At 51.2% G+C, this 23453-nt stretch overlaps 2 protein-coding genes across 2 annotated transcripts in view; both read left to right on the top strand.

Annotated features, from left to right (window-relative positions):
* Synpo (synaptopodin) overlaps positions 1 to 5499 on the top strand; it is a 37409-nt gene extending 31910 nt beyond the window's left edge. Inside the window, exon 3 of the mRNA XM_052742245.1 lies at positions 2915 to 5499. Within this exon, the coding sequence (XP_052598205.1) occupies positions 2915 to 3583 (669 nt within the window). The 3' untranslated portion in view covers positions 3584 to 5499. The remainder of the gene's footprint in view (positions 1 to 2914) is intronic.
* A 3546-nt stretch (positions 5500 to 9045) lies between these two features.
* On the top strand, positions 9046 to 23453 carry Myoz3 (myozenin 3). Its single transcript, XM_052742763.1, has 7 exons — positions 9046 to 9106; positions 9302 to 9409; positions 16120 to 16298; positions 17310 to 17363; positions 17462 to 17597; positions 17870 to 18032; positions 21353 to 23453. The coding sequence occupies exons 1-7, from the start codon at positions 9046 to 9048 to the stop codon at positions 21519 to 21521; spliced, it is 870 nt and encodes a 289-aa protein (XP_052598723.1). The 3' UTR covers positions 21522 to 23453.

Here is a 23453-nt window from a genome sequence, read left to right as displayed (position 1 = left end):
TCCCACATCCATCACCAATCCTGCCTGGCTCCCCTGGTGGAGAAGAAAACGCTGTGGGATCGGTACCTGGTTCCTATGTGACTTTGCATAGCCCCTGCCTGTCTCTGGCCCTGGTTCTTCCAAATGCAATGACTGGGCTGCAGGAGGTAGCCTGGGAGTCCCCTGGTCTCTGGCAGTACTGTGCTCACTGCTCAGCTTTTGCCTCCACCCCCTCCATGCAAAGGCCCCGCTGAGAGGCTGGGGTGGCTGGTTGCTGCTTTCTGAATTTCCACCCATTGCATTTTCAAAGAGCTTGGTAGACACAGTGCACTGGGCCCTTTGGCAGAAAGCGAGCAGTTCTGCTTCCTTCTCCCTTTCCTTACGGTGCCCCCTCTGCCCCCACATGGTCAGTCCTGAGACATGGCAGTTAACACGAGGTCAGGCCTGGCTCATTGCCACATTTCGGCCCGTGCCTGAACCATGTCACTTCATAGTCCTGGCTGGATTTGATGACTTCCTTCTACTTGGTGGATCCAGCCATCCCCTATGTCCAGGAAAGGCAGAAACAAAACTTTAGAGACTTTTGGACAGTTCTCACAGCTCCTTCAGCCTCTTCTGGTTCTGCCTTAACATTGTTGACTGGGGCCGGGTATGGTGGTGGTGGTGGTGGTGGTGGCGCACGTCTTTGATCCCAGCACTCAGGAGGCAGAGGCAGGTGGGTCTCTGTGAGTTGAGGCCAGCCTGGTCTACAATGGGAGCTCTAGGACAGCCAGGGCCACATAGAGAGACCCTGTCTAAGACAACAACAACAAAACATTTGCTGACTGGCTTGGGCCATGAGCTCAGGGTGGCACTCATTAGATAATGGAGCATGCCTGAGCACCTTTGACTGGCTTTTGGCTCTGAGACATTGGTCCTTCCTGTCTCACCAGGGGCAGGGACCTCCCTTGAAGCTCTTCTCCACAGGTCTGTGGTATGCCTCCCACCGGTGACCTGGCTGCAAGCTGGCATGTGTCACACACGGAGAACAGCTCTCAGGGACTCTGGCTTGTATAGGCACATACAACCCTGACCCTGGGAATAAAAGGGGGAGGAGGCCTTGAGTTGCTCCCTCGATGAGCTTGGCTATCCTGGAAAAGCCTCCACAGGTCACTGCAGCATTACATCCCACCAAAAATGTCCTCCTTTTTAGTGAAAGGGCCCTGAGGTTGAACCCATGTGCAGCTGCTGCCGTGTGATTGGAGAATATATACCACCTGCCTCTATTGGTTTTTTTTTTTTTTCTGATTGGGAGGGACTAAATTCTCGGTTGGTTGAAAGGATGACTGACAGATTACTGAACTGGGTGAAAGAATGGATCTTGTGGGTGATTATAGATTTTGATTGGGGTGACGTCACTGACTCCACCCGATAGCTTGGGACTGAGATGAATGGATGATTGCTAGTGAACATGGACTCAACTAAAAGCCCAAGTAGACTGCTTATTTCTGGAATATGGGTGAACAGCTGGATAGTTTAAGGTATGTGGGTATAGCCTATATTCTCAAGCCCTCCACTTTCAACTCCCTTAGCACTGTTTAAGCATGGTGTAGCTTTGAAACACACACACACACACACACACACACACACACACACACACACACACTGGTGGGGGAGAACACAGTGGGCCGGTATTTACACCTCTTGGCTTCATTTTCATCGCTTGGAAAATGAATGTGATAACACCAGCTTCCTAGCCAGTCTGACCTAACTAGAAGAAGTGAGAGGTGATGGATGAGGATGGCGCGTGTAGATGGATAAGTACCCAACTAGGTAGGAGATGGGTTTGCCACCACAGCAGTGCAGTGCTTTTTAACCTCAGAGATGCTCACCACCCGCTTTGCCCAGAGCTAGTCTCGCTGCCCCTATTGGCAAGAAGTGCAGGGACGGGGAGAACACTGACCCAGAGGTGAGTGGCTTGGTTTCCTTTTGTGTTTCCATCTGCCGGGAGGAACTTCCTCTGCCGGGCACCCAAGGAAAAGAAGTGAGGAGGTGACTTCAGAACACAGTGAGGTACATGCCTGTAATTATTCCAGCCCTCAAAAGAGGTAGAGGCAGGATCAGAAGTTCAAAGTCATCCTCAGCTACATAATGAGTTTGAGGCCAGCCTGGGCTGCATAAAATCCTCTCTCAGAAATGTTTTTGTATATAGAAGTATGAAATTTGCCTAGCAATGGTGGCGCACGCCTTTAATTCCAGCACTCGGGAGGCAGAGCCAGGCGCATCTCTGAGTTCAGTTCGAGGCCAGCCTGGTCTAGCTACAGAGTGAGTTCCAGGACAGCAAGGTCTAAACAGAGAAGCCCGGTCTTGAAAAACCAATATATATTTAAAGTTACATTTTTGAGTAGATAAAACAACTTTATGGTTCAAAACTCTAAACATACATAGAAAATAGTAACTTAAAAAGACTTGTTCCCACCCCCTGTGGCTGTGTGCGGTGTGCCTGCCAGCCCCCATGCCTTAACCTTTTCGTGTGTGTCTTCCCCATCTCTCCTACAGTAGTTTCTGTTTAGCAGTCCCCTCCAAGGAACGTGCTAACGCACGCTACGTTCCTTCACATGAGTTGTTCCTTCCTCGCAGCTTCGTGGACACCCCCATTTTACAGAGGAGGAAGCTGAAGGCTAGATGGCTGGACGATTGCGTGCCCATTCCCTCCCACTAAGTGAGGCAGCTCGTCTCCAAAGCAAGCAGGGGCTGACCCCAGACAGCAAAGGCTTTTAAAGCTTCTGCACTGAGTAGAGCCACCTGAGTTTTTACATCAGGCACTACCTGACTTGGTTGGGTATCTTTCCTATCTCCGAATGATGAACAACCATACTCGATCTTTTCCAAAACCCTGATTCTGGAAGACCTGGCACTAAACCTTCCCCATTGGCCCTCTCTGCTCTCTCCCCAGGACCGCCCCGAGAGCCTGCCCACGTCCCCGCCCTGGACGCCGGGCGCTTCCCGGCCCCCCAGCAGCCTGGACGGCTGGGTGAGCCCGGGACCGTGGGAGCCGGGTCGCGGGAGCAGCATGAGCAGCCCTCCGCCGCTGCCGCCGCCGCCGCCACCCATGTCCCCCTCGTGGAGCGAGCGCTCGGTCTCCCCGCTGCGACCGGAGGCCGACGCGCGGCCCCCCAGCCGCCAGCTGCAAGCGCTCCTGGCGCGCAACATCATCAACGCGGCCCGGCGCAAGAGCGCCTCCCCGCGGCCAGCGGCCGCCGAGACCCTGCGGCCCTTCTCCCCGCCGCGGGGACCGCCGCCGCAGCCGCCGTTGCGCATGCGCTCGCCGCAGCCCGCCCGCCCCGCGGGCACCTTCCGCGGAGCCGCCTTCGCCCCCATCCCGCGGAGCCCGCTGCCCGCCGGGCCTCCGACCTGCGCTAGTCCCCGGAGTCCCCAGGCCACGCCGTCCAGGCCTTTTCCCTACCGCCGCTCGCCCACAGACTCCGACGTGTCCCTCGACTCTGAGGACTCCGGGCTTAAGTCGCCCGGCATCCTCGGCTACAACATCTGCCCTCGAGGTTGGAATGGCAGCCTGAGGCTCAAGCGTGGTAGTCTCCCCACCGAGGCCTCCTGCACCACCTAAGGTTTCCCACCCCGGGAGGGCCGAGCCAGAGGAGGCACCAAGCTTGGGGTACCCCAGCCCCGGGACCTCAAAGGGTCTGACCTCATTGGACAGCTCCAGAGAAAGGGGTCGGGAAGGAGAGCTCTGGGCCTGGGGGCCGAGTAGCTAGTGACTCAAACGTGGGCTCTAGCCCTTGGCTCTATCATTCATTTGTGTGACCCTGAGCAAGAGCCTCCTCCTGCCTCTGACCCTCAGATTTGGCCGATGCAGTCTCCAGACATCTTCCCCTTCCATCCACACACTCGTGCCTTGGGGAAGGCAGCTAGGCTCCCTGCCCCTCGACCTGCAGCATGCCAGGCTTCCATGTTCCTCCCTTACTCTGTCCTCCGTCAGCCTGGCAAATGAAGTGTGTGTTGAAAAGAACCTGGGCCATGACCCATGCCCAGGCCCTGGCTTGACCACCAGCTCCTGGCACCAAGTCCTAGGCCAGAACAGCTGTTTTCCATCTCTTCTCAGACTAGCTCTATTTTTATCTGGTGACCTTTAGAGAGATCTCCCAGGCAAGCTCAAGGTGCCCTGCTGGGCCCCTCTGGGGAGAAGGAGCTGGAAGATCCTCCCCAGGCTCTGCCATGCTGCCTTCTCTACCGCAGCTCAGGGTGGCCAGGGTATCTTATGGCCAGGGCAGAGCAGTGTTCCCTGGGGCTATGGGTCTCAGACCTCTGCCCTTCTTGGCCTGTTCATGGCAAATTTTGGGTTTTTCAAAGCTGGGGAGAGAAGAGATGGCAGCCTTACGTGGCTGCCCCCAGTCTGTCTTACCTATTTGGAAAGAGGTCCTTGTTAACAGAATATGTAAGTCATGGCCAGGATGCACAGAGGAGACTCCAGTTTTGGATAGAGTTGGCTCCTGACCGCTGAGGAGTCTCACCCTGGAGTGCATCCCATAGTATGAGAAAGTGGGGATGAGGGTGGAAGACCACAGGGCCTGAATTCAGAGACAAATAAACCTGGGCGGAAGTAAAGAGGTATGCCAGTATAGGCCTGTGTTTCTGGCCACCAAGTGAATGTCTCCTTCCTTCAGTCTCAGGCCTCGGCCTAGTGTCTATACCATGCCCAGAAGAATGGGCACTGTTATGTTCATTTTTCTTCACATCTCACTCTGGCCTAGCTCGTGCCTGTACCCAGTGGCCTTGAGGAGCCTGTCCCCTAAACTTGAGTGACTCTGATTCCAATCCCCAAGAATGACATTGGGGAGAATGTAGCTGAGGTCTGTGATTTTCATCGTTGGCTGATGGTACCCCTTGAGGTTCAGAATATCAGAATTCAGAACCTGGGGTACAGGTGCTGGAGTTCAACGAGGTACAAATATATGTAGGTGAAAAAAAACCCAGGATGTTGTTAAAGGCAAGGGATGATGTGATTTGGGGTAATTGGTAGATTTTCCCACACATTAGGGTGATCTAGAGCCCCTGAGTAAGGCTAGGGGAAGCTAGGGTCAGGATGGAATAAAGTCAGGGTTGGGATGGAGTGTTTTGGGATAAAGGGGTGATCTTGGCAGGTTCGTAATGGCCATGGGTTGGGAACCAGGCCCTACTGGGAAGATGAGAGGGTACTGAGGTCAGTCAATAATAAATGAACACATTTACCAAAGCTCTTACCTGCTGCAGCATCCCTTGTAGCTAACTAAGGAGTCCCAGGCTAAGGATGCCTTCCAGAGAAAAGATACTTTTAGACATCTAGCTGATGCTGTGGCATAGATCGGCTTCTACCTGCATTTCCTCAGAGAACCAGCAGGAGGCAGCTTTGAGAAACGACAGTTCTGATCTGCTGTTCTGTCATAGTGACTGCCTTCTGCCTTATGTTGTCTAACACACTAGAACTTGCCTGTATCCTGCCTCATGCCTCTTGTAGAATTCAGAGCAATAAATGCTTTCTGCATTCCTCTGCCTCCTGTGTCATTTTTGCCTTTCAGGAAGGCTTTCTCTTCCTCCCGAACATACATCAGTCCACAGAATATCTGAGACTCATGGTCTCAGAGTTTGGAAGTCATAAGACCGGGTGGAAAAACTTGGGACCACAGAAGTCCTTGGATTGAAGCCTGGGTTCTGTCATTGATTAGCTAGGTGGATCTGAGGACACCATTCCTTCCCCATGTCTCAGCTTCCCCATCTGAGTGATGGGACAGTTGATCTAAGCGGTGTCTTGGAGTAGTACTGTTACAGGATGCTGTTGCTGAAGTGGGCAGAGCCAAGCTGGGGCAGGGTCCAGTCCTCGGCTACTACTTCATTGAAATCAGGGTTCCAGGATGGGACAAGAGTCTCTAGGGGAGGTTTTATGTGAGTACAGGCAACTATAGTGAGACCAGGGTCATCGGGCCCAATTCCCATGGGCCAGCCTTGGCTCAGAGAGAGTGATTGTGTTCCTGCTAATAGATGAGGGCATCCCTTAGTCCTACCCTCTAGATTCAGGCCCAGCAGAGACTGGGCTGAGCAACCCAAGGGGCAGAAAGTTGAGTTCAGAGCAGAGCCCAGGATGCTGTCTCAAATGGGTGTCAGAAAGGTCCACTGGGGCCATCTGCAGTGACAGACTCAGGTGCTTGCCACCCTGTTTCCAGGGAGCTCTTGCTGTGCCCACCCTTCCCTGGGATTGACTTGTGTGCCTCTACCAGGTCATAACTTCTGCTGGAATCTGTCCTGAGTACAGTCAGTATCTGACTGCCGACTGGTGGCTTCACTCCCTTACCTCTTGTCCAGTGTTCAGTGCCTCAAACTATTTCATCCATGATGGAATGAGCTCACAATCTGACTCCCCTCCCTCCACCTCCCACTCCTTCCTTCCCACACCTCCCATTTCCAGACCACCTCCAAGATGTGGGCATTATTCAAGTGCCCCTCAATACCTCCTCCTCCTCCCTGCCCTTTCTGTCTCCACCCTGAGCCAGCTACCCCCCTATCTCTCTCTTGGCTACCGCACAATCTCCCTGCCTCTAGTCTGGCCCCCTTCAACCCTGTATGTGTTCAGCAGCTGTGTCTCTGGAAAATGTCAATCTCATCACCACACTCCGCCGGCTTAATTTCTTCATCAGCCCTTTGTAACACAATTTCCTTTTGGAAATCTGGCCCCTGCCCCCCTGTCTGGTCTCAACTCCCAGCACCACCCTCAGCTCCTATCTCTGCCCCTGCAGGCCAACCCTCCACAGTCTTTGCGAGAAGAGATCTATCCTCCACCAGCAGGGTCCCTGGCCCCTCTGCCTGGTGAGCTGCATCCTCCAAGATCCAGTGCCAACGTCTCCTCTTCTGGGAGGCCTTCCCAAGGCTCCACACTGAGCTGGCGCTGTGTTCCTTGCTCCTTGAGCTCCTTCAGAAGCAATGCTAGAGATACAGTAGCCCAAAGGCTGGTCTAAGCTAGCTAAGCTCCTTGAAGATAGAATCCTGGCACGTTTGTTTTTAGCCCATGGATAGAGGCTCAGGGAATATGAGAAGATAGTAGGGAGGGAGAGAAGGAGAAAGGGAGGGAAGGAAGGCCAGAGGAAGGAAAGGAGGAGGGAGGGAGGGAGGAAAAATCAAGAAAAGATATTGGGGACCAATTCATTCATTTATTCCTCCATCCATCCAGTTCATTCACCCAGCAAACATCTATTGACTCCCTATTAGGCATTACTCTAGACACTAGGGATAGAGCAGTTACCAAGCTTCCACGAACACAGCCAATCTCCAGCATTCCCAGGTGACCGAAGAGTTCTAATGTGAACGTGTGTGCAGCCAGGGGGTGCAAGCCCTTCTGTTTGCAAGGGCCTGCTGCCGGGGCACCTGTCTTCCTTCCCCAGAGCCCAGCGCCTTTAGCATCTGGCCCCAGCTCCTGTTGCAGCCCGAAATAAGGCTGACCCACGGACAAGGCGAGAGTGATTCTTGTCAGCTGAAGCCGGCACTGGCTGTAGGGCACACCCTGCTCACTGACCGCTGACCAGGGAGACCGCAATAGGCGCTGACCATACAACTCCAGCTCCCCCGACCGAGGTGTTAGTCTTGAGTGCCTGACATTCCTTCCCACCTACTGTGGCCCCATCAGGTACAGGCATTATCCTCTCATCTTTGGGAGCTCTTGGGACCTAGGGGGAGTGGGCAGAGGAGATGAGGTCATTTTTCAGGGCCTTGCAGGGGATCTGGGGAGTCTGGGCCTCACAGAGCCCTAGGGTCTGCATTAGGAGGAAGAGAACTAGAAGTTCCCAGGGTCCTGGACATCAGATGGGAAGGCTGGGGTTAAAGGTGATGGAGAGGTAACCGCTCTGCTGTCTTCAGGATCATTAGGCACTGCAGAGAGACAAGTGCCTGACTGTAAATTAGGGGCCCTGTTCAGATCCTGTGAATGTTTATCTGGGGACAGATCTGAGGACTATAGTGTCCTAACTCAGATAAGCCACAGTCAATTGTCTTGTGACCCTAACCCTCCATTGTGTGCAGACATGCTCCGATTTGCATTCAGTTTTAGAGGTCCATGGATATCTGGAAGCCCATTCCTATGGTTTAGTCTAACCAGTGCTGTTAAATTACAGAGGGGGGAAACTGAGGCACAGAGCTGGTGATTACTTGCTCATACTTGCAGAGAAAGTCAAGGGAGCCTCCTGGACTCAGCTCAGTCAGTGTCCACCAGGGTCCTATTGTGTATGGGGACACGGACGGAGCATAGAAAGACCTGGAAGCCAAGAAGAGGGGCACTGACAGGGACGGGCAGGGATGAGGGACTCAAGGTTTCCTTTTCTGACCCATGTTAGGGAAACTGGGTTGGGAACTCACACGGGTTCTCCGGGGCTTGGATTTGTGAATCTGCCTCAAGATTCCTGGAAAGCAAGAGAGGGGTGAAGGAAGAGAAAGAGAAGGGATGACAGGAAGGGACAGCTGAGGGCTGGGGCCTTGAGGTGGTGCTGGGAACTGAGTTAGGTGGGCAGGGGCCATATTTCCAAAAGGAGAATGTTACAAAGGGGACTGGAGCGAGGGAGCTGGTAGAGTTGGGTGGTTATATTGGCGTTTACCAGAGATAACTCTGCTGCCATGGAAGTAGCTCAAAGGTGGAGAGACAGGGGAGGACGTGATGGTTTTGCCCATATTATTGGGCTAGCCTCAGGACCAAGTACCAGTGTGTAGAGTCCAGGGTAGCCCTGGCCTGATTCACGATCCCCCCAACTTCTTCCAGCCTCCAGTTAGCGCTCTTAGGTCAGTAGATGACAATTGTGCCTGAAGGCATGGGGACAGGACCCTAGAGAGAAGCCCTTAAAGAGAGTGATTTCCCAGTAGACTGGCCTCTGCCTTGTGTGGCCTCCTAGTCCACAGCCTCCTTCCTGTAGAGACCTCACAGGCTCTTCAACTCCTCTAGCCTTTGTTTGTGACTACGGTCGGCTCAGGGCTGGGGCTGGGGGACAAGGACTTAGAGGAGGTTTGGGGGGAAAAGGAGGCTTCCTGGGCCATTTGTGGGCATTTCTTCTCCACAGGATGATCCCCAAGGAGCAGAAGGAGCCAGTGATGGCTGTCACGGGAGATCTTGCTGAACCAGGTAAGGTGGACCCAGCTCTTTACGTTCCACAAACTCCTCTTGATCTCAGGTCAGGGCCATTCAGGCCGGCCGGCCCCAGGGCTCGGGGAAGCAAGTGAGGGTTCCACAGCAGTCTCTAGACAGATCTGTGGAGTATGCCCCTGGGCTAGGATACTTTGTGAGGTGTTTGTGGGAACGTATCCTTCTCCACGACAGCTGGGTACCCCAGACTGGTCCTTGGTTCCAAGACCACCCTGTTCCCAGCCCTCTCTAAGGCCAAACTGAACTTCAAGGACTCCCTCTGGTTCCAGATTCAGCCCAACCGTGAGTCTCATGGAGAGACCTGGGGGCAGGACAGGTAGCCCCACCCCATTTCTGGAAATAGGAGTGTGTGTATGGTAGGGCGTGGGGCAGAGGGTGTGTGTGTGGGGGGGGGGCGGGAGAGAAGGTGGCTCGGCTGGCCTGAAACCATTTTACTAAAACATGGCTTAACTTTGTGAACAAATCACCCCAAATCCATGCTCGGCAATTTTATAAGGCCCCTTTGAGAACTCCCATTATAATCTTGGAATTTATTAGAGCACGTCAATTACTCTAAAAATTAATCCAGCTAAGTTGGGAGTTTCAAGCCTTCATGTGACCTCAATGGCTCTGTGTTGCTGGTTAAAATCCACACCCACAGCATTGGGACCATGGTTTGGGGTGGGGCCCACATCATTCATTGTCTTTTGGACTAATGCCCAGGTGACTGGCACAGATGGCAACAGAGACACTGATAAATAAAGGAGCCTGAGCTCCTTTGCTGTTTTGTCTTGGCCAGAGACTGAAGGACTCAACAATTGTGTTGCGTGGCTTAAAATTTTATTTTTAGAAATAATTTTTTTGAGACAGGGTCCCATATATCTCAGGTTGGTCTCAAACTTGCTATATAGCTGACAATGACTTTTGAGAGTGTAATGTGGTGGGGGTGGGCAGGAGCAGGTGGATGAGTGGGTATGTGAATGTGTGTGTGTGTGTGTGTGTGCGCACGCGCGCAGGGAATGACGTTGAATGTCCTGCTCTATTATTTTCAACCTTATTCCTTGAACCCAGGGTCTCCCACTGAACCTAGAGCTCGACTGAATAGCCAGCAGGCCCACAGGACCCTTGGTCTCTGCCCTCCAGCAGTGCTGGGATTTTAGGAGTGCAGTTCTTCACATGGGTGCTTGGATTTAAACTCAGAGCCTCATGCTTACACATGCTCATACCCATTGAGCCATCTCTCCAGCCTCCAGGCTGGTTTCATGTGGCTCTGGGACTCAAACTCGGAGCCTAGTGCATTTTAGGCAAACACTAACAACTGAACTGCAGCCTCTGCCTTGTATGGATTTATGTGGGAGTTATTCTTTTAGCCTACGCTGTGTGTTCTTACCTCTTTTTGTTGTCATGTTTTTATGACCCCCCCCCCCCACTTTTGGATGCTAAAGATCAAATCCAGGGCTTCATGTATGCTAGAAAATCACTCTACCACTGAGTCACACTCCCAGCCTGTATCTTCCGAGACTTTGCCTGCTCATATATGGGAGCTGTGGAGTATTGATGCTTCAGCTGACAGAGTCATGCAGTGAATTTTATGTCTCTTACCCATGTAGTTAAGTACAGACCCCCAAATATTGACACACATGATTTACACTAGACATGATTATTGTTATGACATGTATTAGTCATCTTTTGTTGCTGTGATAAAAATCCATGACAAAGGCAGCTTGCAGAAGGAACAGTTTGTCGTGACTTACAGTTCCAGAGGGAGAAGCCATGATGGAACGGGAGGCATGGCAGCAGGCAGCTGGAGCCGGAAGCTGAGAGACCACATCTTCCACATCAAGCAAAAAGCAGAGAGAAAGTACTCGTAGCGGGGTCATGTTACAATCTCTCGAAGCCAGCCCTCAAGTAACATACTTTCTTCAGCAAGCCCTATCTCCTCAAGATTTCATAACCTTCCTAAACGGTGCCTAGGGATCGAATATTTAATTTTAATCCTGAACTTACGGGGGACATTTTTCATAAACCATCACAGACACTAATGACATTTTCAGATTCAAGGTAGCCGTTGGAAAGCAATAGCAATTGCTGGGCTGTGGCAGCATACCTCTTTAATCTCAGCACTCAGAAGGCAGAGGCAGACAGATTTCTGAGTTCGAGGCCAGCCTGGTCTACAGAGCAAGTTCCAAGACAGCCAGGGCTACATACAAGGAAACCCTATCTCGACCCCCCCCCAAAAGCAATAGCAATCAAAACGCTTACCATTATTTCTGGGTGTTATGGGGCAGACACTGTCTTAGAAGCTTTTATGCATTAAGCCATCTGAACCTCATAACAGCTTTAAGTTACATATTACCATCCCGGTTCTGCAGACCAGAAACAGGGCTCAGAGGGGCCGGGTGTCCCTGATTGGTAGGTAGCAAAGCCAGGATTTGACTGCTGGTCTCTCTGTCCCCAGAGCTGCTGCTTCTACTATGGTTTTGTAAATAACACATCTGATGAAAATACAAGTGGCCAGAGAGATGGTTCAATGGTTCCAAGCACTGGTGGCTCTTCCAGAGGACTGGGGTTCAGTTCCCAGAATCCATTTGGGGGCTCACAACTGTTTATAACACCAAGTCTAGGGGATCTGACACTCTCTTCTGGCTTTGTATGCATGTGGCACACAGGCATACATTCAGGCAAAACATCCAAACACACAAAAAAAATGGTTTTTGAAAAATTCAAACAAAATCCACATGAATGGCTTTGGAAGTTCGTCATAATGAAACAATTAGAATATGCTAACCACTGTCAGCATACTGGTGTGGATTCTTCTGCTCAACATTTTTTATATGAACACATATACATGGATTATGTCCTCCAGTTGTCTTTCCATCCTGACATGATTTCTCTTTCTGCAGCCCCCTCTGACTGCTTCCTTAGCACATCACTGTTGGGGGGGAACCTGTCATATTTATCCAACCAATTCGTGATGGTGGTCCCAAAGCTTGCCTTACGTGGGATCCTTGAAAGAAGAGTCTGGGTGCTCTTGTGCAGAGGGCTGACTGGGGATAGCTTAGCTGTAGGCTGATTCCTTGTTGACAGTGGCAATGGGGGCAGGCGTATGGTTCAGTGGGTCAAAAGCATTTGCCACGCAAGCATGGAGACCCGAGTCTCAACCCCCAGCACCTATGGAAAATTCAATGAGCATGGCTGCAGGTGTCTGTAACCATAGCATCAGGAGGCAGAGACAGGAGGGTCCACACAGTATCAGGAGGCAGGAGAGTCTTCCCCTGAAGAGCATGTCCCCTCCTCCATCTCCAATTCCTACAACCAGAAGAAAAGTAACATTCCCTATTTGTCACAAAATATTAGCACATTGAACAGAATCAGCAGTAATGATTTAGTGCTATCTAAGAACTAGTCTGTATTCAGATTTCTTACACTGAATGGTTTTTTAAAGTTTTTAAGTTGGCGGTGGTGGCACATGCCTTTAATCCCAGTCCTTGGGAGGCAGAGGCAAACAGATCTCTGACTTTGAGGCCAGTGTGGTCTCCAGATTGAGTTTCCAAAATTTTTTAAAGATGTATTTATTTATATTTTATGTGTATGGGTGTTTTTGCCTGCATGTATCTGTAGCATATTCATGCAGTTCTTGCATGGCCAGAAGAAGGTGTTAGACGCCTCCCACCCCTACTCCCTGCCTCGGAACTGGAATTACAGTTGTGAGCTGCCTTGAGGATGCTGGGAATTGAACCTGGGTCCTCTGAAGAGCAGCTAGTGTTCTTAAATGCTGGGCCATCCCTCCAGCCCCGATGTGTAGAACCCAAGGGAGGCACATGGTTCTTATTTGGTTGCGATGTCTCTTAAATGTCATGTAATCCAAAACAGCCTCTCTCCTTTTCTTTCTTTCTTTTTCCGTCTCCTCTTGTTTGAAGAAACTAGACAGCTGCACAGCTGCACTCCCTGAACATCCTACATCCTGTTTCTGGCTCATTACCCCCTTGTTCCACTGTCCTTCTCTCTCGAGCCCTCCCCAGTCACACTTTCACGGCCAAATGCTCTAGGGACACGCTTTAGTGGAGATTACCACTGACCCCAACTTGGTAGCTCTGACGGTCAGTCTTCGGGTCTCATCTGGTTTGACACGTCAGCAGAATTTGACTCCTTGGGCTGTCTGTCTCCGAAGTCTTTCAGGAGTTGGTTTCCAGGTGCCCCCTCATCCGCACTTTTCTCCTTGCTGGCCCCTCTAGGTTTCAAGGGCGTTTTCCTACTCGGCTGAAATAGGGCTAAGTTGTTGGCTCTCTGGATCTGTTTTGCTTTCTCCCTGACCTCATCCAGCCTCCCAGCTTAAAATGTCATTTATTCACCTGACACAAGAGGCTCTGTGTCTGATTTTATTGTGTATGTATGTATGTATGTATGTATGTATGTATGTATATATATGTATATATATAATATTTATATATTTCTGTGCTGGAGAGATTGGCATCAGGGTTCTCTGCACATGCTAGGCAAGTGCTCTGCCACTGAACAGCACCGCCTGTATCAGATGTTGAAGACTGACAATATTAGCTAAGCTGCCCCTACAGAACCCTCTCCCACCTTAGCACGCCATCACTGTGTCTCCCAGGAGGTGTCCTTTGCTGATTAAATATATACTTATGCCTTTTGCTCTCATGGAAGTACAGGCCACAGGGACGGGACTCAAACACTTAAGGACAGTCAGCAGCCCCGAAAATCCTCTAAGTGGGGATAATGACTGATTCTAACCACAAGAAGAGAGGTAAATATAATGCTCTTCATTGACAAGCAACACGAGACAGGCCGGAGGGTGCATACTTGATCATGGTAATCCTCAGCTACACGGCAAGTTCAAGGACAGGCTGGGCCACACAAGACTGTGTCCAAACACAGAGGGTAAGGACACTTGCTGCTGAGTCTGATGACCTGAGATCTATCCCCGGGTCCCACATGGTGGAGTAAGAGAGCCGACTCCTGCATGTTGTTCTCTGGCAGCCACAGGTGTGCTATGACACACCCCACCCCCTATAATTTACTAAATAAATAGATGAGTATAATAAAAACAACAAAAAGGAGAAAAATGGAAAGAAACCTGAAAACAACAGCACCAACAAGTATCTTTTATAATAAGATCATGATGCCTCAAATTTTGATCTTTTCCTTTGAACACTGGCATTAGACGCTCAAGTCCCTCCTTGGCGTTTCCACTTGAATGTCTGTAAGACTCCTCGGGCTGGAAAGGTGTCTTTGCTGTTGCTTCTGTTACTTGTTTGTTTTTACAGGCACTTACAATGTAGCCCAGCCTGCCTGAACACAGTCCTTTCTCATTAGCCCCCAAGAATAGTCCCAAGTTATCAAATCATTGGGAGTGTTTGAATAAAAGTAGGTAAAGCCAAAATGTTGTCTTTGTTTACTTTCTGCTGCTGTGACAAAGACACCTTGACCAGAAGCAACTTGGGGAGAGGAGGGTTTACTTGTTTATATGTCTTGATCACAGTCCATCATGGATGGAAATCAGGGCAGGAACTAAATCGGCAGGAATGTGGAGGCAGGAACTGGAGACCCATGGAGGGATGCTGTTTACTGGCTTGCTTCCAGTATAGTGGAAATTAATGAGGCAATTCCACATAGTTTATCTGATAGTCAAAAGAGGTTTATTTTGCATAAACTTACAGCAAGCAAAGGGGTCGGATACGGGATCCAGGAGTGGTGGGGCACAGTCCAATGCGGTTCTCTGGAGAACTCTGGCTTGGTCTGCAGTCCCACATCCAGCATCCAGCATCCAGGATCATTAGGCAGCCAAGAGAGAGCATGAGCACATATGCATCTCAGGTCTTAAGGGGTCCCTTTCTCTGCCACACCTCGGGCAGGGGCAGGTATCTTGCAGTTACCTGCTGCCTACTAGGGGCAGTGCTTCAGGGTAAAGCACAGACAACCACCCTTACACTCCAGGACTTGCTCAGACTGCTTTCTTATACTACCCAGGGCCACCTGCCCACGGTTGGGATCACCCACAGTGGGCTGGGCCCTACCACATCAACCAAGAAAATGTCCCACAAATTTTTCTAAGGCTAATCTGATGTAGAAATTTTTTCAGTTGAGGTTTCCTCTTCCCAGATGACTCTGTTTTGTGTCAGGTTGACAAAACAACCCAGCAGCACAAATATATTCACTTGGAAAAAGGAAACTCTTTGATAAATCACATCACAAAGTATTTTTTGCTATGATTTCACTGAATCTTATAAAACTATATAGTGATTGAAAGGTTAGGAAAGGGTGTACACTGGGGTGTACATCTCTGGGTGGCAGATAATGTTATTTTTCTTCTTTCCTTATATCTGTACTTTATAACTTTTTAAGACAGTTATGCTGTTTAAATAATGTTAAAAGACAATTTTTAAAATAACAAAGACAAAGTTGGACTTGCCAGTATAGGTATATGTCTGTAATGTCAGCACTCAAGAGGGGAGGTAGGAAGATCTGAGTTCAAGGTCATCCTCACCTAAATAGCAAGTTTGAAGCCAGCCTGGGTTACCTGAGACCCTGTCTCAAAAACCAAAAATGAATATAAATAAATAAGTAAAGAAGTAAAAGAATGTGCCTCAAGCCTTACTCCTCATCTTCCCCCAAACCATCTCTTCCTTCATCTCCATCTTGGTGAATGGCGGCTCCACCCTCCCAGAGGCTCTGGTCAGAAGTCTTCCCCTTCTCTATCTCTTATTGTGGCTTCCCTTAACAACAGCAAAACAAAACAAAAACCTCAGCGTCTGATCCTTTCTCACCACCACTATAGGCAAAGAAGTGCGAAGGAAATTCACGGAGTAAGTATAAATGCCTCTGAAACAGCATTCAGCATCACTGAGCATGTGCCCACCAATCTCTGAGGTGCCTTTCTAAACCCTCAGATGGCAAACGTTCCAAGGAATGATGGTGTCTAGTGATGGCAAGTGTGAGGCTTGGGGCTGCCCAGGAGTAGTGACAGGGCTGCTTTGAGGTCAGACAGTAAGAGCCCTCTCTGACCTCTCCCACAGTCCCTTCGCTGGACCTGGGGAAGAAGCTGAGTGTGCCTCAGGACCTGATGATCGAGGAGCTGTCCCTCCGCAACAACCCGGGATCCCTCCTCTTTCAGAAGAGGCAGCGCCGGGTGCAGAAGTTTACCTTTGAGCTTTCAGAAAGTTTGCAGGGTGTGAGTAAGCCATCATGTGCTCTTGGGGGGAAATCAAGGGGCAAGAGGGAGCCAGTGGTTAGTCTAAAGCCAGGGAGCCAGACTGAGGATGTCTGTGGAGGGTGGAGGGTGGAGGGTGGGTGGAGTGGGGTGTTCTGCGTGTCCACATTAGATTATGCTTTGGGCTGTTTACATCATGACAGATGCGGTTCAGACTTCACTTGGTCTTAGGTAGGGAATGGAGAAGGAGAAGACTGTAGAAGAACTGGCTGACATAGAGACAAAGTTAAGAATGGGGGCATGGTGTGGCTCAGCTGCGTGAGTGCTTGCCTAGCATGCAAGCAGGTCTGGGTTCCACCCCCAGACACACACAAAACCAGTGTGGTGCTACACACTTGTAATCCTGGCATCTGAGAGGTGGAAGCGGAGAGATTAGGGTTTCAAGGTTGTCCTTGGCTACAGAGCAAGTTCAAATCCAGCCTGGGCTACATAAATAATCCTGCCTCAAAATACAACGAAATAATGGTTTGCTGGTGGCAGGTAATTTTGGAAAATCTAACGAAGTCCGGGGCATTTCTCCCTTTACCACTCAAGTTCTGGGCCTTACTGGAGTGGGGAAGAGTCGGGAGGAGAGAGATGGCACGTGGCCCTGTTGACTACGTGCCTGAGACAGTGTTTGCTAGGGGCTCCACATGTAGGAGGTGGATATGTCAGCATTATCATACCATCAGTATACCCACCACCACCACCACCACCACCACCACCACCACCACCACCACCACCACCACCACCACCACCACCCCAAGAAGGGAATTGAGGCTCAAGAAGTGTCTTATTCTGACTAGATTTACAGTAGCAAAGACTGCTATTGATATTTCTCCATCACAGGCACTGGCTCACCCCTGTAAACCATCTACATTCCCAGGCTTCCCCCGCCTCCTACATTCTCCCTCCACATCCCTTAGGAGGTGGTGATGAAATCCTGGCCTCTTGCTTCTCTGAGCGTCCCTGCCTGATTATTTCCCCCCACAGATCCTGGCGGGAAGTGCCCGAGGAAAAGCGGCTGACAGAGCGGCGCTGGGGACGGTGAGGAGGGACCCCTTCCTCCAGGGACAGCTATGGGAAGGGACGGGCCGCTAAAGAGCGGCTGGCCATCGCCTCTGAATGCTCGCCCCTGTACTCAGGTTCCCAATGGCCCAGAGGAGCAGAACCACCGCTCTGAGCTCCACGTGTTCCAGGGGCCACCGGGGGACCCCAGGATCGCCCATCCGGGAGTGGCTGGGGTCGAGTCGGTCCGTAGTCCAAGCGCCCTGGCGCCAGGTGAGAGGCCGCCCTGTGTCCTGGGGCACCGATGGCTTAAAGAGTCGCCGCCAGTGTCCCGGGTTAGTCACAGCGAATCTGTGTCTCAGCGCAGGCTGGAACCCCCTGTTGCAGACCTCCTGGGATCGGGAGGCTGCCTTGTGCTCACATACCCGACCCCTATACTTCCGCTCTCTTGACGCTTCTCCCCCACCCTGGCTATGCTCGCCCGCCCGCGGGGTGGGATGGTAGAGCCCAGGCAGTGCCTGTCACCAGCGCCACTCCACCCCCAGGCTATGCGGAGCCGCTAAAGGGCATCCCGCCCGAGAAGTTCAACCACACCGCCATCCCCAAAGGCTACCGGTGTCCGTGGCAGGAGTTCGTCAGCTACCGAGACTACCCCAGTGGCGGCGGAAGTCGCACCCCCGTTCTCCGCGACTATCGCAACTTCAACAAGTAAAGCCAGGCTGCATGGGACGCACAGGGTGGGGAGGCCTGCGTTCTTTCTGCTTGCTAGCTGTAGCCCCAGCCCTCTGTAGATGTTTACTGAGACCTTGCTAGAGCAGTGCCTCACACCTATTACATGTTCAATAAATTGTGTGTGTGTGTGTGTGTGTGTGTGTGTGTGTGTGTATGTGTAAGGTGAACATGATACACCTCCATCACATATTGCAAGTACCAGATTCCCCTCATTCTACAAAGGAAGAGACGACGCTCAGGCATATGAACACCCTGCTCAGTCACAGAACCCGGAGGAGGGGGCAGCCCTGGGCTTCAAGTCCCAGAAGTCCGGGTTGCCTTGCTCTCCATTCAGCTCTGGGACGGACATCAAAACTCTGTCCTCCTCTGGGGACACCTCCAGATCTCACCAGTTCTAGGCTCACCCTGCCTTTTCTTTCACCAGTAGTATGGAAAGGGCCTGGAAGGTGGCTTCGGGGCTGTGGAAAGCAGGAAATAGCACCAGAGGTGGGGGGCCTGCTGAAGGAGTGGCCTGTACTGATTTAGTGCATGGCTTTAATGCATTTATGCAGACTCCAGACCGAGCTGTGTGGCCCTGGACAAGGAACTTAAACTCTCTGCGCCTGTCACTCCACCTGTAAAATGCAGCATTCTCAAGTACACAAGGCTGCTGTGGAGATGATGTGAGAAGTCCTAGGTGAAGCTTCTGTCAGACAATAAGCTAGCTGCTTCTAGGTCTAGGGCTGCTACTGCGATTGCCGCTTATAGGCAGAAATGACGGGGAAAGTGGATGGGCTAATGGGGCAGAAACAGGGGTAGCGCTTCTCTGGGAGCCTGGAAGCACAGCCGGAGTTCCAGAAGGAGGTGGATCGGCCGAGGGGCCCCAGCTGGGGGTGTTTCCACTGCAGTTGTCTTTTGTTGTTGTTGTTGTTGTCCTGAGGCTGTTTCTGAACATGTTCCCTCTGGTTTGGGCTGCCGTGAGTGAGAACAAGAGGGTTCAGAGAGAAGAAGGCTGCCCGCTAGCCGGCTTGGTACCTGCTGAGACCACACACATCGGAGATCGTCTGAGAGGCAGGCACTGTGTGGGAGGGCCTGGCCAGGCCCGAAGAGAAATGCTGTAAGGATAGGGTCCTTGAGAATACACAGTAGAGAGGGACTTGGTTATTCTAAACAGCTGACTGGGCGAGGAGGGCGCCGGTAGGAAGGACTGGGCGGAAGAGTCTGTGAGAGCCTGAAATTCTCCACCAGGCAGAATTGCTGTCTCTCCAAGGCCCTCACCGGACGCCTGACCACCTATTCAACCCCACAGCAGGCAGGCTCAGTCTTGGCAGCTGGCTTCCTGCCTGGCTGAGGTGGAGGCATTCCTCACTCCTGCGTCTCAGAATGGCAGCTGAGGTACTCTCCTAGCGGCAGAAGGGTCCTAGGGAGGCCCCTTCTGGGACAGAAGGAACAACTGAGGTGGCAGAGGAGGAATAGCTCTCTGGTGGACAAGCAGGGCCCAGCGGGGACTCTGGATTCCCAGTCCTGGCTGTGAGGCCTGCTGGCCTCAGACACTGCCCAGCCTGCTCTTGAAGGGTTCAGCTGTTGCTGGCAAAGCTGGGGGAGCCAGTACTGCCCTGGCAGGATCCCAGACCCTGGCCAAGGTTTGCAATTCCACCCAGAGGCAAACCCCTTTCCACTAGTCCCCACGGCAGGGGAATTCTAGGAATATTGCTTTCTGTATTCTTCCTTTCTTTTTCTTCCTTCCTTCCTTCCTCCCTCCCTCCCTCCCTTCTTTCTTTCTTTTCTTTTCTTTTGGTTTTTTGAGATAGGGTTTCTTAGTGTGCCCCTGGCTGTGCTGGAACTCACTCTGTAGACCATGGTGGCCTCAAACTACAGAGATCCACCTGTCTGTACCTCCCAAATGGTGGGATTAAAGGTGTGTGTCACCACTGCCTGGCATGTATTGGTTAAAATAAAAAGGACTGTGAATACAACTGAGGGACTGAGCACTTGCCTAGCACACGTGAGACCCATGATCAATGCCCAGCACTGCTCTCTCCCAGCAAAAGGCTTAAAATCACATACAGCATTAGTCAACTGTGAATGAAAAAAAGAAGTAAAAAAAGAAAGGAAGCCGGGCAGTGGTGGCGCACGCCTTTAATCCCAGCACTCAGGAGGCAGAGGCAGGCAGATCTCTGTGAGTTCGAGGCCAGCCTGGGCTACAGAGTGAGTTCCAGGAAAGGCTCCAAAGCTACACAAGAGAAACCCTGTCTCAAAAAAAACCAAAAGGAAAGGAAAGGGACATGACTGCTCCTAGGTATGGTAGAGAATTTACTGTTGATATGTGGGAAAGCATAACCAGAGGCAGGGAGCAGGAGAATCCAGAGTGAACACGACCCTGAAGTAAAGACAGGATCCCTTTGTTGGCCACTCTCCAACGTTGCGTTTCCTTTGCAGTGGTAACAAGGTTGCCAGGATGCCCTATGATCACAGACGGTTTGTACCCGCCATTGCCAACCAGAGGGTGATTGCTGTGTGTGTGTGTGTGTGTGTGTGTGTGTGTGTGTGTGTGTGTGTGTACGGACACTTTGTTTCATTTTGTAGCTTCCTTTTTTCACTCAGCTTTGTGCTTTTGAAACCCACCACTCTGACACAGATGTTTCCCTTTCCCTTGAGTTTCTGTGTCTCTGGCTTGTCCGCCCTTACCTACCTCCGAGGGTGTGGGGCTACTTCCCGCTTGGTAACGCTCTGCTGTCTGCTTCTCCACGCAAGCACGCAGGAGCCTCCCCCAGCCATATGCTTAGAAACAGAGTTGCTGGGTGACAGTTTACACGTTTCCAGGTTGAAAGCGATTCTGCTAATTTGCCCTCTGAGGTAAAAGCACCGATTTATCCACAAACCAAAGCAGCAGATGATGAGTGAAGCTTTGTCCCCGCCTTACGTGGGGGGGAAGTGGTGGGCTCTGCTTGTCACTTGGCAATTTCTCATTCTTGGTGCTCCTCCAAGTCCTCTGTCCTCCGGGTTGTGGGTATTTTGTTGTAAGGGAAAGTGGGAAAAAGAAAGAGAAATCCACTTTCCAGTGTTGTTCTCTTCTGGCATTGACTGGAGGGGAGCCTAGAACTTTGCCTAGGCCACTTCTAACTCGAAACCTCCTTGTTACTTCAACAGGGAACAGATTTGGATAAGGCAGGACTAAGGACCAACTAATGATAGTATAGATCTTTGCTGCCTAGAAGGGGAAACTGAGGCCTCGAGAGAGGCTGGGTGTGAGCACACGTGCACCTATGTCTGTTACCTCTTTTACACAGCCCATCTCTCCTGTTTCTCTTTTCCAGGACCCCAGTGCCATTTGGAGGACCCCGTGTCGGGGAGACCATTTTCCAAGCAGGCACCCCCTTTGTCCCAGAGCCCTTCAGTGGCTTGGAACTCCTCCGGCTCAGACCCAGTTTCAACAGAGTTGCTCAGGGCTGGGTCCGGAAGCTCCCTGAGTCTGAGGAGCTGTAGCCTCAACTGGAAGCTCCAATCCTTGGGCTTCGGGGCTCAAGAAACATCATGCTTCTCTTAACTCTGCTTGCAGCTTTTTGTAGAATGTTTACCTAACGAGCACAAAGCCCTGGGTTCGAGTCCTAGCACCACGTAAACTAGGCAGAGTGGGTATGCCTAAAATCCCAGCCCCTGGGAGATAGAGACAGAAGGACTGAAAGTCTGAGGTCATCCTTGACTAGACAGTGAATTTAAGGCCAACCTGGGCTACATAAGACTCTTATCGTTACCAGAAAAAAAAAAAAGGAAGGAAAAAAGAAGTTGTAACTCAGACTGGCTATGAACTGTAGCTGAGGACCATCTTGAACTCCTGATCCTTCTGCCTCCCGCTCCCAAGTGCTGATGAACAGATGTGCACCCCATGACTTCCCACTTACTGAGACACAGCCAGCTCTCATCTGCACATGCTCTCAGTGTTTCTGACACCTGCTGTGTGCTAGACAGTGCCAGGCCGAGGTCTCGAGAGGAAACGATAGGGAAGAGATCTGTAAAGCAGTTGGATGCTGACAACTGAGAGCCAAGTGACATGGAACAGAAGAACCCTGGGTGGGGTGGTGGGGTTTCAGAAACTTCCCAGAGGACTTGAACCAGACCTTAGAAGGGATGGGAGCTTGTCAAGGAAAGAGGGGGTGACGAGAGGGCATGTTTGGCATGTGCTGAGGTGGAGTGAGACCGAGGCTCTACTGGGTAAAGGAGGAAGAAGTGAACCATGGCCTCAGTGGTTGCTGTGTGGGGCCCAGGAGCAATGCTGGAGATCAGGAAGTCCACAAGGGGCAAGGCCTGGGACAGGAGGGGAGGAAAAAGTGGGGGTCAGCCTGTGAGGCCCTTTCCAGAACAGGTACAAGGTGGAACGCTTACACCTTCCCATCCTCCATTCAAGTGATGAGGATGCCACTCCTGACAGTGAGGTGTGACAGTATCTTGGTGGTGGTTCTCTCCAAACCCTGTTCTATAGCTGTGGCTATCCCATCTCTAAAAGGAAATGAGGTGTCCGGAGCAGAGTCAGAATGGAGGACTCAGAGGAATCATTTCACCGGCTGAGTTGACGCCGCCTCACTCCGGAATAGTGGAGCAGTGTCATGTCTTATGATTTAGAGTTTAACTGATTGTGGGGACCAGGGGCACCCCACTAGATGGGATTTGGTTTACTCTGAGTGGCGTGAACTTGGGGAAGCCATTTCCTGCTGGGCCTCTGCTTCTTTACCTGCAAGGCGAAGACAAGTGCTGGTCTTCTGCAGGGCTTGGGAACACAGGACAGGACAGTCCCCGGGCTCCGCCCCTCCTGCTGGAATCGATCTGACATGGATGCCATTTATAAAGCAGGCTGTGAGGATGCAGGATTCCAGGTCTGTGTGAAGCTGGTGATATAAGGGTTTCCTTTGACAGGAATCCCTAGTCAGGCTGGACGACACAGTGGCTGTATTTTTCTTTTGCTCTGTGGAGTTTTAGTCCTTTTCCTGGTTCCAGGGAACCACTAGCCTGAATCTTGGGATTCCTTACAGTTGATGTTTCTCTTAGATTTGGGACTGTCTTTCAAAGACAAATTTCCATAATCTATAAACGAACACCATCTGGCAAGTAGGAGGACTTGGATTGTTTATGAAGCTCTGAGAGTGCAGAAGAGAGCCTGGGAGGGTGGGGTCCTGTACCCTAAAGCAGGTCCTCATTCCTTCTTCTGACGTGATTTTTGCTACTAATAAAATATGACCATGTCTGTGCAGCACGGCCCCTCCCATGCACACCCTTGTGCCTTCCTACCCTGCACTCGGCTCCATCCCTGCAGACCACAGGTAAACTACTGGTCTTTAGTGAATACTATGTGTGCTGTTTGTTATTCAACAAGGACATTTTGGATCCTGAAAAAGCAAATAAACATCTCATGTAACTTGGGAA

Source organism: Peromyscus californicus, unplaced genomic scaffold, assembly GCF_007827085.1.
Source record: "Peromyscus californicus insignis strain IS unplaced genomic scaffold, ASM782708v3 Scaffold_17__1_contigs__length_78620276, whole genome shotgun sequence".
NCBI lineage: Eukaryota > Metazoa > Chordata > Mammalia > Rodentia > Cricetidae > Peromyscus > Peromyscus californicus.
Note: the sequence above shows the minus strand (reverse complement) of the source record. Positions and strands in the feature narration are given on the sequence as shown.